At 54.1% G+C, this 16,675-nt stretch overlaps 1 protein-coding gene across 1 annotated transcript in view; it reads right to left on the bottom strand.

The window, feature by feature from the left end:
* Positions 1-16,675, bottom strand: part of LOC102952078 (protein shisa-6-like) — a 132,910-nt gene that overhangs the window by 96,153 nt on the left and 20,082 nt on the right. Inside the window, exon 2 of the mRNA XM_042967194.1 lies at positions 11,784-11,944. Within this exon, the coding sequence (XP_042823128.1) occupies positions 11,784-11,944 (161 nt within the window). The remainder of the gene's footprint in view (positions 1-11,783; positions 11,945-16,675) is intronic.

Below are 16,675 nucleotides of genomic sequence, written 5' to 3'. Positions count from 1 at the left end.
TCAAGTAAGTCAGTGCACGGAAAGCGTGTTACCAAGCACCCAGAGTCGTTAATGTCACTGAAGAATGGGCCTCTCTCCGGGCGCCGGGGTGGCTCAGTCGGTTAAGCGCCCGACTTCGGCTCAGGTCATGATCTCACGGTTCGTGGGTTCGAGCCCCACGTCGGGCTCTGTGCTGACAGTGTGGGGACTGCTTGGGATTCTCTCTCTCTGCCCCGCCCCCACTTGCGCACGCGCTCTCTCTTGCAAAATAAGTAAACTTCAAAAAATAATAATCATAACGCCATAACAACACTTTACAAAAAAAGGATGGGGCTCTCAGGTCTCCCCGCACCACGTCCCTCTCCTGGCACACTCAGGTGCCTACCACAGGCCACAGGAGTGCAGGGGTCCAAACACGAGCCTGGGAAACAGCAGGCATGTCTGCCTCTGGATCCGCCCCGGATCTGGATGCAAGGTGCTTTCGATGCAATCCACAAACGGCCGTTTTTCTCTGTTTGTTGACACGGATTGGTGACCTGCAGCCCCCTACCGGGACCAAAGGGGCATTTACCGCGCTGTGCTGTACACAGGCCAGGCCCCAGGGATGGCGGGTTGAGCTGCACCGAGGCCCCATGGGGCTTGAGAACAGACCTCACCTGGCACACAGGTTCTAATTCTCACTTACAACAGGCAGAGGAGATGTCGCTGTCCCAGCTTACAGACCCGGCAACTGAGGCACGCAGAGGTTAAGTAAAGCGGCCAAGGCCCTACAGCCAGGGGGAGGGCGAGCCGGGGCCGACGCTCTTCACCCAGTTCCCTGACGCTCTGCGAGAGCAGGCCGCCCAGGGTGTGGGGGCGTCATTGGGGCTTGCACCCCCCGGGTCGGTGGTAGCTCAGCTGAGACCTGGGAGGTAAGGGAAGGCGGGCAAGGCGGGGGGAGAGCAGACAGAATATTCCAGAGCACGGAGCAGGGCGTGCCCGGGCAGCCTGAACGGGCTCTGGGGGCCGCAGCTTTGGCTTCGAGAGGGTGGGGGCAGGGGAGCTATTCTGGCTGCACGGCCCAGCGGAGCCAGCTCCCTGAACCCCCAAAGCTGTGGGGAGGGGGTCTCCAGGCCGTGGAGCGGAGGGGGACGGAAGCCAGCGCCCGCCCGGGCTGAGAAGCGGGTGGGAGGAGAGAGGAAGTAGAGGCAGCAGGTGTAGACAACTGTTTTTGCAAAGTTCGGCTGGGCTGTCCGGGGGCGGAGAGGGGGAGGGATGCGGTGGGGAGGGAGGGCTGCCCTCGTGAGTTAAAAGTGGGGAGTGGAGCGCATTACACGCTGGAAGAGCTCGGCTCCTAGAGAAGGAGGGGAGGGGGTGAAGATCCAGGGCGAGACGCGTCTGGAGACCGGAAACAAACACGATGCGGGCGACCAGCGGAAGGATACGCGTTGCGCCGCAAAATGGGCTTGTGTGATGTGACCTCAGGGTGTCTACACCCCAAGATATCTTGCACCCTGCGGCTGTCATCATCAGGGGATGCCATCCGTCCCTCCCTCCACCTGGTGGGCCGCTTATACACTTAATGAGAACGTTTGTCCCTCATCACCCGGGTGATCAATAACCACCCACCCCCCTCCAAGAACTTCAGGTCCATGGAGAACCCTAGTCTCGCTCCGATGTGGTTAATTCATCAACCCTCATTAGGACCCCTTCCACTGGCTGTAAAATCAGGTTCGAGCAACACCCTGGCCAGAGCTGGAGGAAAGGGAGGGAGGCCTGGCATTTGCAAAGCACCTCAGGGGCTCACGGTCGTGGGCCGGCCACCAGCTCCCAGACAGCACCCTGGTGAGGGATGTGGCCCTGCTCACACGCCACACAGAAGGCGGCTGTGGCTTTCAGAGCCAGGGTGAGAGCAAGGGTTGACAAACTAGAGCCCCCAGGCCAAGTCCTGCCCACCACCTGTTATTGTAAATGAAGGTTTGTGAGCACCCGGCTGAGCCCGTCATGTACCTGTTACGGTGGCTACTTTCCACGCCATGGCAGAACTGAGCAGTGGCAACAGAGGCTTTATGGCTGCAGAGCCTAAAACATTTACAACCTGGCCCCTTTCAGAAAAAGTTTGCCAAGCCCTGTTGGGAGTGCCCTGGACTGAAACCATTCTACCTCAGGGCCTTTGCACTTGCTACTTGCTATTCCCTCTGCCTAGAATGCTCTTCCTCCAAGTCTCTCCATGGCTGACTGCTGCTTGCCAGTCGGGTACCAGCTCAAATGCACTTCCTAGGACAACGCTGTCAAAAGTGACAACCCCCTGCCCCCCCCCCGGAGTTCCTCGAACACATCTCCTGTCTGCTTGTGTCTGAGCATTCAGCACGCTCCAAAGTTATCTACTGGCATACTTCCTGTCTCCTCCAACACAGCATAACCTCCACGAAGGGTTTGTTTTTTTCGTGAATGAAACGTGAACCCAAGTAGACACTCGATACCACTAACATTTGGATCAATGTGATTTTACGTTTTTTTGGTGGTCATGTAAAAAAAAAAGAAAGAAAGAAAGAAGGAAAGGAAGAAAGAAAGGAAAAGAAACAAAGAAATTCATTGTAAGAATCGATTCTAGTTAATCCAATAGAGTCAAAATACTATCATTTCAACATGCGTTCCAACAGAAAAAAATCACGGAGATATTTTACATTCTTGTTTCCAAACTAACCGTTGGAAGTTTGTGAGGCTCTGAAACACATTTTAATTTCAATTCTTTTTTTTTTAAGTTTATCTATTTATTTTGAGAGACAGAGAGACAGAGAGCACGAGCAGGGGAGGGGCTGAGAGAGACAATCCCAAAGCAGCTTCCACACTGTCAGCACAGAGCCTAATGCAGGGCTCGAACCCACAAACCATAAGATCGGGACCTGAGCCAAAACCAAGAATCAGATGCTCAACCGAGCCACCCAGACGCCCCCCAATTTCAGTTCTAAGCGTTCAACAGCCACGGGTGGCCTAGTGGCCAACACATGAGCCCCTGCAGGCTGAAAACAGTGCTCCCCTATGTCAGACGCTGCCCTGACTCCTTTTCCCTCAAATTCATTCACTCCCACAACAGTCCAAGGAGGAAGATGTTATGCCCAACCCCGTTTCACAGATGGGAAAATCGAGGCAGTCTGGATCCCCCCCCCCCACAACAGTCTGGCCCCATCGTCTATGCTTGTCACCACCCCCCAAACTGCCTTGAATTCTTGGGTGAAGGCACAGTTAACCTGAGTGGTGGAATTTTGCAGAAAGGAGCCAGTATTACGGGAAAATGCATGAAAGCAAGAACACAAACGGGAAAAACAGCTGTGACACAGACTCTGTGGCCGTCTCACTGGCCAGAAATCACTCAGCTAGAAGTGTGCCCCACAACCCAGAGGAAAGCAAGAAAGAATACTGGGACGGCCAACACTGATGTGGAACAGAGGGTAAAACGCAGGTCCCTCCATAAGAAAGGGGAACCCTACTTGTCGCACGAGCTTATTACCAAGTTCAGCTGCCTGCTGGCTCTGTCCAGACCATAGAAAGGGCTCGCAGGCTGCTTGAACGGTCCTTGCGGATTTTATCTTCCACCCTTGATGATCTGGGCAGGCTGCCTGCACTATTCACACACCTTACCCTTTCCAGCCTCTGGAACTCCTGGGCATCCTGCAAAACCCGTTCAAGCATGCCAGCCCTTGCAGAACCTCGGGTCCCCTGCTCCCTTCTCTGCTCCCATGCCTGGTGTTGTCCTTGTGAGGATGTCTACATGCCGGTCCACACTTCTTCCGGGGGCGGGGAACCCACAGGGCTCCGTTCGTGGACACCCCCCCCCCCCCGCCAGGACCCAGGACAACATCGGGTCCATGATAAACTATTTGGGAGGCCAGAGTGACAGTGGATTTCAGCCTGATTACCCCGTGTTTTCCCAACGAGTGAGACCAAAACCAGTTTTAGACGCTTCCAAGCTTGGGTCAAGTGTAATGGCAGATTCTTTGCGAGGCATACATGAAGGACGTCCTGTGGTCCAGGTTCGACGTGATGGGGATATAAGGAAATGTCAGTGAAACAGAAAAGTAAGAGAAGAGGGGCACCCAGCCCGGGTGGCTCCGTCCGTAAAGCGTCTGACTCTTGGATTCAGCTCGGGTCGCGATCTCTTGGATTCAGCTCGGGTTGTGATCTCACATTTCGTGAGTTCAAGCCCCATGTAGGGCTCTGTGCTGATAGCAAGGATCTTGCTTGGGATTCTCTCTCTCTCTCTCTCTCTCTCTCTCTCTCTTTCTCTAAATAAGTAAGTAAACAAACTTAAAAAGAAATAGCAATAGAAGAGCTCAATAGCACAGTGGCTGAAGCCCGCTTGGCTGGGAACCCTCTCTCTACCAAGGACTGTGTCCGTGGCCTTAGGCAAGGTCTCCAGTCTCCCTGTCCTCAATGTTTCCACCTGTGAAATGGGGCAACTATGATACCACCTCACAGGGTCACGCTGAGTAAATGATATAAATGGCATTACGTGGTGCCTGGTGCTTTGTATGAACTCCGTTCTAAGCACTAATTAATGCGACTCGTGTTATCAAGGATTAGTGATGTGCCTTTTCTCCACCGCCAGCCTCGACTTAGCAAACTCTGTGGGTCTCTCAGACCCTGCAAGGAGGGAACAGAGAGAGTGGCTATGTCATGGGGCTGCTGTGGTCGGCCCATGGCCCAGCCTCCGTCATCCCCAGACACGGACCCACAGACAATGGCTGTAAGAGTGAGGGAGGGCAAGCTGTGGGGGGAAGGGAGGTAACCCAACATCCGGACAAGGGCCATGAATCTCTGGTGGGGAAAGGCCATGCCAGTCTGCTAGGAGACTGTCAGAACCACAGGCATGGGTTTGGAAAGAAATCACTGCCAAGAGAAAACTCAGGAGTGGCAGGGAACGGCCCAGAAGGTCCTCAAAACGAACAGGGCAGTTGAGAACCAGTCACTGCTAAAGACCCAGTCGATATGATCAGGGAAACCGTGAAAAGGAGCAGAGGCAGAGGGATGCCTGGCAGTTGCCAGGAAGACAGAGAAGGAGAAAGGAAAAGGTAGAGGCGGGCACCTGGGTGGCTCAGGCAGTTAAGCATCCGACTCCGGCTCAGGTCATGATCTCACAGTTCCTGAGTTCGAGCCCCACGTCGGGCTCTGCGCTGACAGTGTCGATCCCGCTTGGGATTCTCTCTCTCTCTCCCTCTCTGTGCTCCTCCCCCACCCGTGCGCCTCTTTCAAAAGAAAGAAAGAAAAGGTAGAGGAGAATGGCAGGTGTGGGTGATGATGACAGGACAGTCACAACAGTGAAGGTAGCCACTGAGCCAAAGGTCAGTGCCCTTGAGATACACGGATTATTCCCTTCGGTCACCAATGGCTGTCGGAGGAGGGTGCCAGTTACCTCACTGCAGAGACGTGGGACGGAGGCAACACAGCCCGGGCCCTAGAGCCTGTGACCGGGCAGGGAGGAGTCACGCCCAGCTCTCTCTAGCTGCACGCATCACACTTCCAGCTCCAGCGCTGAGGCCCCACCCTTCCACCTCTCCCCTAGGCAACCTCCGTGTGCCTCAGTTTCCCCACAGGCCAAGTCCAGGTTGGCTCAACTGATCTCCCCATCCCCTTAGCGCCCCAAAGTCGTACAAGGCTGTCCTCTCCACCCCCCATAGAACGAGACAGTCCTGTCACCCTGGGGTGGGGAGTGGAGGGGGGCGGGCGATCTGAGAAAGAAGAATCCCACTTCCCACCAGGGGCTGAGGTTGACCGGAATTTTCTCAGAGTTCAGGTACATGGCCCAGGTTGGCCGGCTTCGCCCACAGCCCGAAACCGGCTCTGAGCTGCCTGAGCTCCCGAGACCTCTCTCTGCACAAGAGTCTTTCTTGACAGAGTGGCCATAACGGAGGGGGCCCCTCTGTACCCAGCCAGGGAAGCGAACTCCCAGCCTCCGGCCACACTGAGCCCGGAGAGCTGGGTCGGCCCCAGACAGGAGGACAGAGCCAGACGGGCCTGGTGAAAAGCCTGGGTGCTGGAACCACAGCCTTTGGCTCGGCTCGCCACCGGATGACCAGACTGCCAGGCTGAGTAACCGACTCCCTACTAATTTTATAGAGAAGCCCTTTATGGGGTCTCTGTGGCACGCAGCTCCGTGACGAGCACCTGCACATTGGCTCCTACGTCCATCCGAGCAACCACATCTTCCTGGTCCAGGGACGCCACAGAGAAGAGAAAGACAGACCCCTTGCCTACGCGGAGCTTACGTCCTGACAGGGACAAAGACAGCTAACCATCGAAGCCACAAATACACGATGCTGGATGGCCTAAGTGCCTGGAAGAAAAGGCAGGGGATGGGCGCAGATGGGGAAGTCAGGGAGGGCAGTGCTGTCTGGGCCTCAGCTGTCACAGCCCAACGATCTGGTGACGGAAAGCTTCCGGTCAGAGACACAAAACAGGGAAAGACCCCCAAGGCCAGCACCCACTCGACATGGGGAGGGACAGGGTCTGGGTTCCGGCGGGAGGCGCAGGGGGTCACAGGAGCAGCGAGGGGCCAGGCCGTGCAGGGCTGTGACAAAGCGCCCCTCGGCCAGCCGCCCAGGCTTCATTCCCAGTCTCCACGACCCTTACGCAGTCGCGTCCCCCGGCTCTCTTCGTCTGCCATCACAGCGCACGGCTTTGACAAGAGGCAGGATGACCGATTGCTCATTTCCCCCAGCTGATGCCACTCTTGGTCAGGGGAGGTGGGAAATCCAAACTTTGGAACCCCAACACGTGGTGTCACCGGCTACCGCGAGGGACAGGTTCCCCGCGCTCCCCCAGCTGCCCCCAGATGGGCTCAGGGGACCTTCAGCTACGGACACAGCGCATTTCGCGAAGCCTGGCACTCCCTGACCCCCCAGTCAATTCTGGTATTTGTGCTCATCCCTGCCGCTGCCCAGGTGTCCCCATCCGAGCTGCAGACCGGCCCCTCCCCCTCTCAGTGCACCTGCTCCTCACTCCCTCCTGCCCTGGAGAGGACGTGTCCCTGCAGCCCGCTAACCTGGGCCAGCGGGGCTCGAACCTGTGGGTCTTGAGATGCACCCACACTCCACAGCCCTCAAGACATTCCCCTCGCCTGCCCATCTCCCCCCGCCCCACCCCCCAGACCGATTAATCCAGAATCTCTGCGGTGAGGGCCAAGCAGTGGTATTTTCAGAACGGTGCACAGGATTCCACCGTGCGGCCAGGGCTGAGGCTCGCCGTTGCTGAAGGGATCTTCTTCAGCCTTAGTGTGCTTACACATCGTCTGAAGGGCTCGGTAAAGCGCAGATTCTGATCAGTAGTTCTGGGAAAGGGCCCAAGCTTCTGCACTTCTAACAAACTCCCATGGGAGAGGGTTGCGGCTGCTGCATGGACCACACAGTGCAGGGCAAAGGCCTGGGGGCACAGCCAGATCTGTGGGGGGAGGGATGGAAACGGGCTTCACCGATTTTCTACGTCCAGAGTCACCATCCGTTATGAATCTCCCTTTAAAGTCAGGGAGGAACTTCTTTTTTTTTTTTAATGCTTCTTTATTTTTAAGAGAGAGACAGAACACAAGCTGGAGAGATGCAGACAGAGGGGGGAGGCACAGAATCCGAAGCAGACTCCAGGCTCCAAGACATCAGCACAGAGCCCGATGCGGGGCTCGAACCCACGAACCGTGAGATCGTGACCTGAGCTGAAGTCGGACGCTTCACCGACTGAGCCACCCAGGCGCCCCTAGTCGGGAAGGGACTTCTGAAAAGACTTAGTTATTAAAAGGTTCTTACAGAAGGGAAGAGGAATTTTCTAGTGTGGGAATAGGGGGCCCTATACTTAAGAAACGTTACAGGCCCACCCTCTATTATCAAGTATCTACTGGAATTAAAAGAACTTAGAGGTGCCTGGCTGGCTTATTCAGTAGGGCATGGGAGTCTTGATCTCGGAGTTTTGAGTTCGAGCCTCCCGTTGGGTGCAGACATCACTTAAAAATAAAATCTTTTAAAGAAAATAAATAAGGGTGGTTCAGTCGGTGAAGCGTCCGACTCTCCGTTTCGGCTCAGGTCATGATCTCACAGTTTCATGGGTTCGAGTCCCGCATCGGGCTCTGTGCTGGCAGTGTGGAGTCTGCTTGGGATTCTCTCTCTTCTTCCCTCCCTCGCTCATGCTGTCTCTGTCTCTGTCTCTCTCACAATAAATAAACTTTAAAAGATAAAAATAAGAACTTAAAAGTATCTAATAGAGGACCCAGCGCATAGTAGGTGCTCAGTAAATGGTACCTTGGCTACTCATGCTCTCATTGTATTATTATTAATGCAGGGTACTCCATTTCCTAACCCAACCAGGTACATTCTCTTGGCATCCGAAAACCTGACTGAGTCCTACAAAGCCCTACAAATCTCTTACCCTGAGAGGATGAGCCACAGGCAGGGGCCAAACACAGGAACCTTCATCTGGGTCCAGGGGCCTTCATCTCAGACACAGTCCCATGGACCCCGCCTGGTCTAAGAACACCAATGTCTTTGTTACTCACATTTCGTTTTTCTAATTTGCCACGAGCTGTGGATATACTTTCGCAGCCCAGTCGCGGCTAATATGGAGTGAGTGCTACCCGTCAAGACCGGTTTAAAAAGTATTCTATTTGGTTGAACTCATTATATCCTTAAAACAACTCTGGGCAGCAGGGGCTGTTCGCCTCAAGGGGCAGACAAGGAAACTTGGAAAGACAAACAACCTGCCAAGGTCACATACGTAGTAAGTCATAGGGCCAGACAGCAAACAGGGGGGTGTATTTCAGACCCCATGCCTTCCCAGCGCTTCTCAAACTTTACTGGCTAAGTGGTTTCATTAACATGCAGGCTCTCCTGGGGCACCTGGGTGGCTCAGTCGGTTGAGCATCCGACTTCGGCTCAGGTCACGATCTCACGGTTATGGGTTCAAGCCCCGCGTCGAGCTCTGTGTTGACAGCTCGGAGCCTGGAGCCTGCTTGGGATTCTGTGTCTCCCTCTCTCTCTGCCCCTCCCCTGCTCACGCGCGCGCTCGCTCTCTCTCAAAAATAAATAAACACCTAAAAAACTAATAAAAAATGTAGATTCTCCTTCAGCAGGCGATCGGGAGCCTGAGACACTGCATTCGCACCAAACCCCCTGGCCATGCTGACACGGCTGGCCCACGGACCTCGCTTCGAGGAGCAAAACTGCTCACACGCTCTGATACGTCCACCACCGTACTCTTGCGATCAGTGGTTTGTTGGTTCGACAGTGGCAAAAATCACAGGAAATCTCCGCTTGGAACACTTCGGCAAAATTCTGTTTCAACTCCTACTCAAACTGCAATCTTCTGCGGCAAAGGATATCATCAGTCATTTTGGAAAAGCGGGTTGTGTCCGTTATGAGCTACAGGCATTGAGGGTCATGAAATTGCTTTCGAATTTAAGTGTTACCGCTACCGAGAGCACTCTCTGGACCAGGGAAACAATTCCCATCTCTCAAGGCCAAGTGAAGAGTTCCACTTTGAAAAATACAGGGTGGGATTTCTCCAAACACACAAGGGGATCCCCCAACTGTAAGCTTTCCTCCTGGGATTAGCGGGAGAGGATATATGCAGAAACCAGAAGAAAATGACAAATCTTCCCTGCCCGGCGAAACGCATTTAAGAGGAAAGCGGGACCGTCCACTTAATCAGTCTGGACTCAGTGGCTGGGAACAAGCAGGCTGGTGAATGAGACAGAGAAAATCAGAGTGGGGTGAGGTAAACTGCCAGGGGTGTTCTGGATACTGGCGTGACCCGGAGTTCCAGGATGGCAAACGAGGTCCTGGAGAAACCTGACCTCAAACCATGAGTCTTTGGGGAAACAAAAATACCCTCCTCAAAGCTAGATGTGATACCAAGGTTAGATTAAACAGCGATCAGTGAAGAGAAGGCTTGGTTAGGACTGTACCTTTAGGCAATTCCCACCACCCAGCGATTCTCGAACTTTGCTCCACGATCGAATCACCCGACAAGACTTCAACACTCAGCGTCCCGCCTCTCACACTCAGGCCACACTCCCACGTCAATTAGATCACAATCTCCGGGGGTGGGACCCAGGTACCCCTCATCGTGAGAGCTCCCCAGGTAATGCCAACGGGCAGCCAAGTTTGAGAACCAGTATCTTCACTTATAAAACAAGGAATCCATCCGGACCAATGGTCTCTTCACCCGATTTGCATGTGAGAATCACCGTGGGAAGGATTTTGAAAGTAATGATGCCAGCAGCTTCCCTAAGGAATTCAGGCTAATTTGTGGGGCGTGGGCACCGGCATTTTTAAGAGCTTCTAGGTGATCCTAATATCCAGCTAGAACTACTGGTCCAGATGTTTTTGCCAAGATTCCTTCTACTGCCTACATTTTAAGCATCTACGATGGATATCTAGGCTAAAAATGCCATCTTAGACTTTTTGCAAAAGTAGAGTTCTCATCTTTACTTTTAAATCAGGGATTTCTAACTTTGCAAGGGTCCACATCGTATTCAAAATGCTGGATGAATACATAGGTGTGTGTGCGTATATATACATACATAATAAATAGTTCTGAAGGAGAACGTCCTTAACTTTCATCAGATTCTCAAAAGACCGAACTCTCTCACCTTAAAGGCAAGGATGTGATTTCTGATTTAACAAACGTAGCGAAGTTCAAGAATGAACGGAAAAGAAACTGACCCTGGCAGCACATTTTGAATTTGCAACATACCTACTGCCCCCTAGCGCCTGTATATCTTTATTGCAGGTGAAGTTCAGACCAAACATCCCACCCTCTGGAGAGCCATAGGGGGAGAGACATCCAGATTTCTGATCCAAGTGTCAATGTGGAAGCTGTGTTGCAGACCGGGGTCAGCGCGAGGCTGTCCGGTCATGATCACGATGAGAAATGACTTGCCCAGCTGCACTTGTAAAGAGACTATCCAACCAGATACTTCGGACTCATGAGCCCAGCTGGGTTCGTTAGGATTTCTGGGTTTTCTAGTCCTGACACTTCTAGCCTTGGTTTGGAGCCCGGCTTTCTTTCTCCCCATGTGTCCTTGGGAAAATTACTGAACCTTTCTGTTCTTCAGACAAAATGGGGACAACAGAAGTATTTTTCAGACTGCTGTGAAGAATAAGAAAATACACGTAAAATGCTCAGCCTATCAGTTGGCCCAGAACAAGGCCCCTGAATAAATGTGAGTTAGATGACTGTATCGGTGGTATTTTATTAGTAGTAACATCTTACTGACGGTGCGCACGTCACTAAATTTCATTGAGCTTCCTTCGTTGATCCATATGACAAGGAAAATACACCCCACTTAGTTTCCTTCATGGGGTTACAGCGATGACCGCCATGTTACGGCAACTGTCACATATCCGGGGAATCTACCAGGCACAGGGAAAAGTCACCCCATGATACAGACATAATCCCTACCCTCTGAGACTCCAGTAGTTGAAATCTCTACAAATGACCGTAGCAATTTCTCGTCACATACCTGGCATCCTGGACAAGGTAAACCTTCTCGCCACGTGGGCAAGTGGGTGACCACACTCTACCACGCCCACCACAAGCTGCCTTTCGGGCAAGAGAAGATGCGGCCGCTCACGCAATCACGGATGCCCTGGATCACTGCTCTCCTCCAGTCCTGACGCGTCAGTCCCTCCCCAGGAGACGGTCCCAGGACTCATCCGCAAGCCCGCCTGCCCAGTAGAGTCTCCCATGGCACACGTACTGCCACCTGCCCCACCGGGACAACACATCACCGAAACCTCTCACCAGCCCCCAGCAAAGACACAAGGTGATCAGCGCTCGCTTACCTGGAGTCTGCTTGGCCGTACGCACGGGGGTGTAGTGGTTTTTGGAGGACGATCTGACCGGTGTGTTCTCTTTGGGAGAGGTATTGATAGCTGAGATAGTTTCTCTTTCACAGTGTGCTATGGGGATTGGTCCCTGTTGTCTTAAGATGTCGGCCAGAGCCCTAAACAAGGAGGAGATCACACAGTGAGATTCAAGAAGCAGGTATACACAACCACAGAGGGAACTGGCTTGCTTTCACGGGCCCTTTGATGCACCGAGTTATGGGAGGAGACAAAAACACAGTATCCGGTCCTCAGTAGTCCAAGCTGTGTCTGCTGCTGGTCCCGGGGGGACCCCTAACCCTAACCCTAACAGTAACCTTAACCCTAACCCAGGTAGAGGTCACCATGCCTGGGCGGTATCGGCACTAAAAGGCAGTGATTATGGTTTCCATCTTTATTTCCCATGAGCCCTTTCAGACTACCAGCTCCTCAAACACCCCCTTATGCCAGGCAGATATCTGTACCCCTGGTCAGTACGATGCCACCGCAGGAAAGGGCTGGCATCAGTGGCCTCGTCTGCAGGAGCAGGTTATGCATAACAGGGGCGCAATCGCCCCGCTGAAACAGACACACCGGCTAGCATGGACGTTATACTGGTGACCCAGCACATAGCTCCCGCCATCTGAGAAAGGGGTGACTTAACTGTAAAGACGGGCCGTGTAGGTAACAGGGTAAGTATCAGACCACACGAGCCGTGCAGACCATGATCACAACGGGAGCCCAGAGGAGGCAACGATTACACACACACACAGGAAAATACACAAACACAGAGAGGAAGAAACGGGGATACACAGCTCCCCTTCCGCAGGGGACCCGGCCACCCCGAGACAGCAGCTTTTATCTACTCAAAACATCCCTCGGACGACCGAATGTGCGTTCATGGAGGACCCAGCGTGCGTCAGTTGCTGCCGAGACACAGATAAATAGGACACAGTCCCTGTCGCCTAACGGCTCACAATTTAGGGGAAATCGCTCCCCCACCTGGTTTCAAACAGGACTGGCTCTGTGGGTGTGCTGTGTGGCATGTGGCCGTGACCACTGCTGACGGAAAACAGAGACAGGCAGGGATGGATCGTCTGCGGACAAAAAGGTGAGTGTGGATACGTTTCAAGAGACCACCACGTAGAGAATGCCGTTTTAGGGCCACGTCCCCAGTTCTGAGTGCATCCCTGTTTCGTACAAGCCAGGCAAAGGCTTTTCCATCCACCCGGGGTGTCCCTGGGGCCTCCAGGCCTCCCCCGGCCCACCCCAGTCCTCCCCAAGGCTTCATTCACACTGGGCCTCCAGAGCCCGGCACTCCGATCCCTTGCAAAGTGACAACCACATCAGTCTAAAACTGTGTCTCAGCGTGAACTGTCTTCCATTATGCCGCCTCTGACATGCTGAACCTTCCGAGGAAAAGAGCATCAACCTGGCAATCTTATCATTTACTGGCGTTTATATAGCAATTTCAGATGTTCCAAACGCTTGCCCCTGGCTGGCGTTCTCTTCTCTCAGGCTGTAAAGGGAGGAGCAGACACGTGTCACTGCCCTCGTTCGCTTGGGTGGACCAAGCAGAGGGAGAACACAGAGGCTCATTCGCCTGGTGAAGGAAGTTCAGGCCGACCCGGGGTCTGGGTCAGGGACCTGAGATTCAGGGTGTGGGGAGAAGAAGCAAGCACCGACCTAAAAGGTCAAGAGATTTGCGTTCTAATCCCAGATGAGCTCTTAAAACTTCCAGCAGATCTGCTGACCTCTAAAACCAACATTTAATCTTTTCTCCCCCATTTGCAAAACAAAAGGGTTTAAAGGAACATGGCCCTTCTAATTAGACACCTTCTCATTCCAAAATGTTATATTTTCAGTATGTTTATAACCACACGTCCACGCAGGTCCTCTCGATTCCTTCATTGCTCTGGTTATCAAAGACACTTTCCTACCACGTTTCCATGGTAAGGAAACCCTGGGCTAGGGGCGCTTGGGTGGCTCAGTCAGTTGAGCATCCAACTTCGGCTCAGGTCATGGTCTCAGGGTTCGTGGGTTCGAGCCCCGTGTAGGGCTCTGTGCTGACTGCTCAGAGCCTGGAGCCTGCTTTGGATTCTGTCTCCCTCTCTCTCTGCCCCTCCCCCGCTTGCACTCTCTCTCTAAAAAAAAATAAATAAGTAAAACATTTGTTAAAAAATTTAAGGATGAATTTTAAGGTAGGTGAGTTACATTTCCATAAAGCTGCTATCCCTCCCTCCCCCCAACAAAAGTATATTATTTTTCGGTTTCTTGCCTCGCGAGTGTTTACAAAGACTCCCAATTCTCTGGTGCCTGGGAAGGAGAATGGAGACTTGTGGTTAAGTCCACTGCTCTCAGGAGGCCAAAGACTGAGCCTACATCCGTGTTTCTCCACGGTGATTTTGTCCCCTGGCGGGGGGTTGGCGGAGGGGGCATCTGGCAACGTCCCGAGATGTTTGTGGCAATCGCGACTGGGGAGGCAAGTGCTACTGGCCTCTAGTGAGCAGAGGCCAAGGGTGCTGCTGAAATTCTGCGTTATACAGGACAGCCCCCCACGACAAAGAACTCTCTGGCCCAAGATGTCAACAGTGGTGAGACTGAGACATCCTGACCTACCTCTAGGCAAGACTAGAAGGAAGGGAGTCTTGGATTAAGGGCCCAGTGCCATCCAGCTCCCCCGATGTCTACTGAACAGCCCGTACCAGGGGTCAGACACCGGGCTGGGCTCAGTGAAAGGAATGTCCCCGAGGAGTGGGCCCGTCTGTTGGGGTCATCACTGTGCCCTTAGGCCTTGGCGCACTTCCCAGCCATGTGACATACACAGGGGAAGAACTAAAGCTCGGCCCGGTTTCTTTCTGCCTCTGCAGGGCATTGGGCTCCTATCACTCTGGTCCACACTGACAGCGTTAACGGCAGCTGATTCACTCCGGGGCTCGTCGGCAAAGAGACGAGAGCTGCGAACGGAGCGCCCCTCTCGCAGGACAGGGAGTCTCTCGGTGCCCGTCTCCCGAGAAGCCCTTCGAGACGCAGCCTCTGAGGACAGAGTGGGGAGGGAAGACACCTTTGTGAAGACCACCAGGGCTTGGTGGAGACCAGGGTGCTCGGGTCTGACTTGCGGCTGGAGAATGAGTGTTAACTGGGGCACAGCCAGGCCGTCTCCTCCTGAGGGTGACGTCTTGTCCGGTATCCTTTCCAGATGCCCGGTGGGCTGGGCGGAGCTGGGCAGCACGGCCAAAGAGAGGGACGTGCCAGAGGAGGTGTCCCTGAAGAGCCGGGCTCTCTGGGGGCAGGCTTCCGCCCTGCACGGTCCCAACGAAGGGCGTGGTGGCCGGGGCCACGCTCCTGGTCCCCCACTCTGTGGCTTCCCTGACTGCCAGACACCCTTCTCCAAGTCCCCATCCCTCCCCAGTGCCCTCTGGCAAGGGGAACAGGTGCCCTAATTCCCAGGAGGTGTCCTTAGGAGCAGTCCCCCTCTGGCAGCTCCCCTGCCCCACTCACACCCCCCTCCCTCCGCCCCTCAGCTCCTGACCTCCCTCCTTGCTCCTGTTCCTCTGTTCCTCTCCCTCTTCCATCCCCTTCTCCCCAGGGCGCTTGATAAATATTATTCTAATTCTGAAATGTGCGATGCCAGGCTCACCTAATTAATCTGGATGCGCCCCAGGAAATGGGTTAGGGCCTGAGCTATTTTCCAACCGCGGGAAAGAAAATCGGTCACTGAGGAACAGGGAGGCGGGGTCTGTGAGAGAGTGGGCACCAGCTCCAGGCCTGAGAGAGGGGCGGAAGGGAGGAGAGGACAGAGGGGGACAGGCGGACGGTGAGTGGGCCCACGGAGAGGAGAGGCGGGGAGAGGCACAGGGGGAACGGGAGACAGGACGCAGGAGAAAGGGACGCAGGGAAGGGACAGAACGGGCAGGGACAAAGGTCGAGGGACCAAAGGGGCAGTGAGGAACAAAGAGAAATTCAGAGAAAGCACAGGGCTCAGAAGGTGGTGGGGGGAGGGGGGTCAGAGGGCACACTCAGAGTGGGGAGGGGCGGTGAGAGCAGACAGCAGGACAGAGAGCCAGGCAAGCGAGGGCAGAGGGGGCTTTCCAGCCAACAGCCAACCCCACCGGCCCTCCCTGGTCCTCGGCTAGCATCTCATTTAAAGACCCGAAGAATCTTGGGGTGCCCGGCTGGCTCCGTTGCTGGAGCCTGCAATTCCTGATCTCAGAGTCGTGAGTTCGAGCCCCAGGCCGGGCGTAGAGTTTACTTCATTGAAATCATCATCACCGACATCATCATCATTTTTAAATAACTGGAAGAAGCTTGCTAACAGCCCTGTTCCTCTCAACCTCCCCTCCCCCACTTGTGCCACACTATCAAAAGCATGTTTTTTTGCCCCAGTTGCCTTGGTCCACCCCTCCCTTTGGCACATGGATTCTCTGGCTTTTTCGTACGCGTGGCGAGCAGGGGTGGGCAGGGGATTAATTGGGCAGCAAATCTGAGCAGGAAGAGCAGTCATCCTGGGCATTCGACCCTTGTGGGTGCCCTGCCACCCCAATTTCTAACAAGAAACCGAGGCTCCGAGTGATTCGAGGACTAGCAAGTGACGGAGCACAAATTTAAATCCAGGGCCCGTGACTCGTGTCTGGGTGTCCTTTCGCTCCCGGGACTGCTGCCCGCATACACCTCCCGTCCCTGTGCACGGCCACGGTCAACTTGCACGAGTCCTTCTGGTCTCCCCAGCCGGGTCCGCCAACTGAGCAAACGCCAGTGAACATTTGGGCTTGGAGAGAAGAGGGATTCAGTCGGTCGATGAGGGATTCAGGTCAAGACCAATTATCTATGAAAACCTTGGTTCATGTCGTCAGCGACCCCCAAGGAAATGA

This window comes from Panthera tigris, chromosome E1, assembly GCF_018350195.1.
Source record: "Panthera tigris isolate Pti1 chromosome E1, P.tigris_Pti1_mat1.1, whole genome shotgun sequence".
Lineage (NCBI taxonomy): Eukaryota > Metazoa > Chordata > Mammalia > Carnivora > Felidae > Panthera > Panthera tigris.
This window is presented reverse-complemented; position numbering and strand designations above follow the sequence as displayed.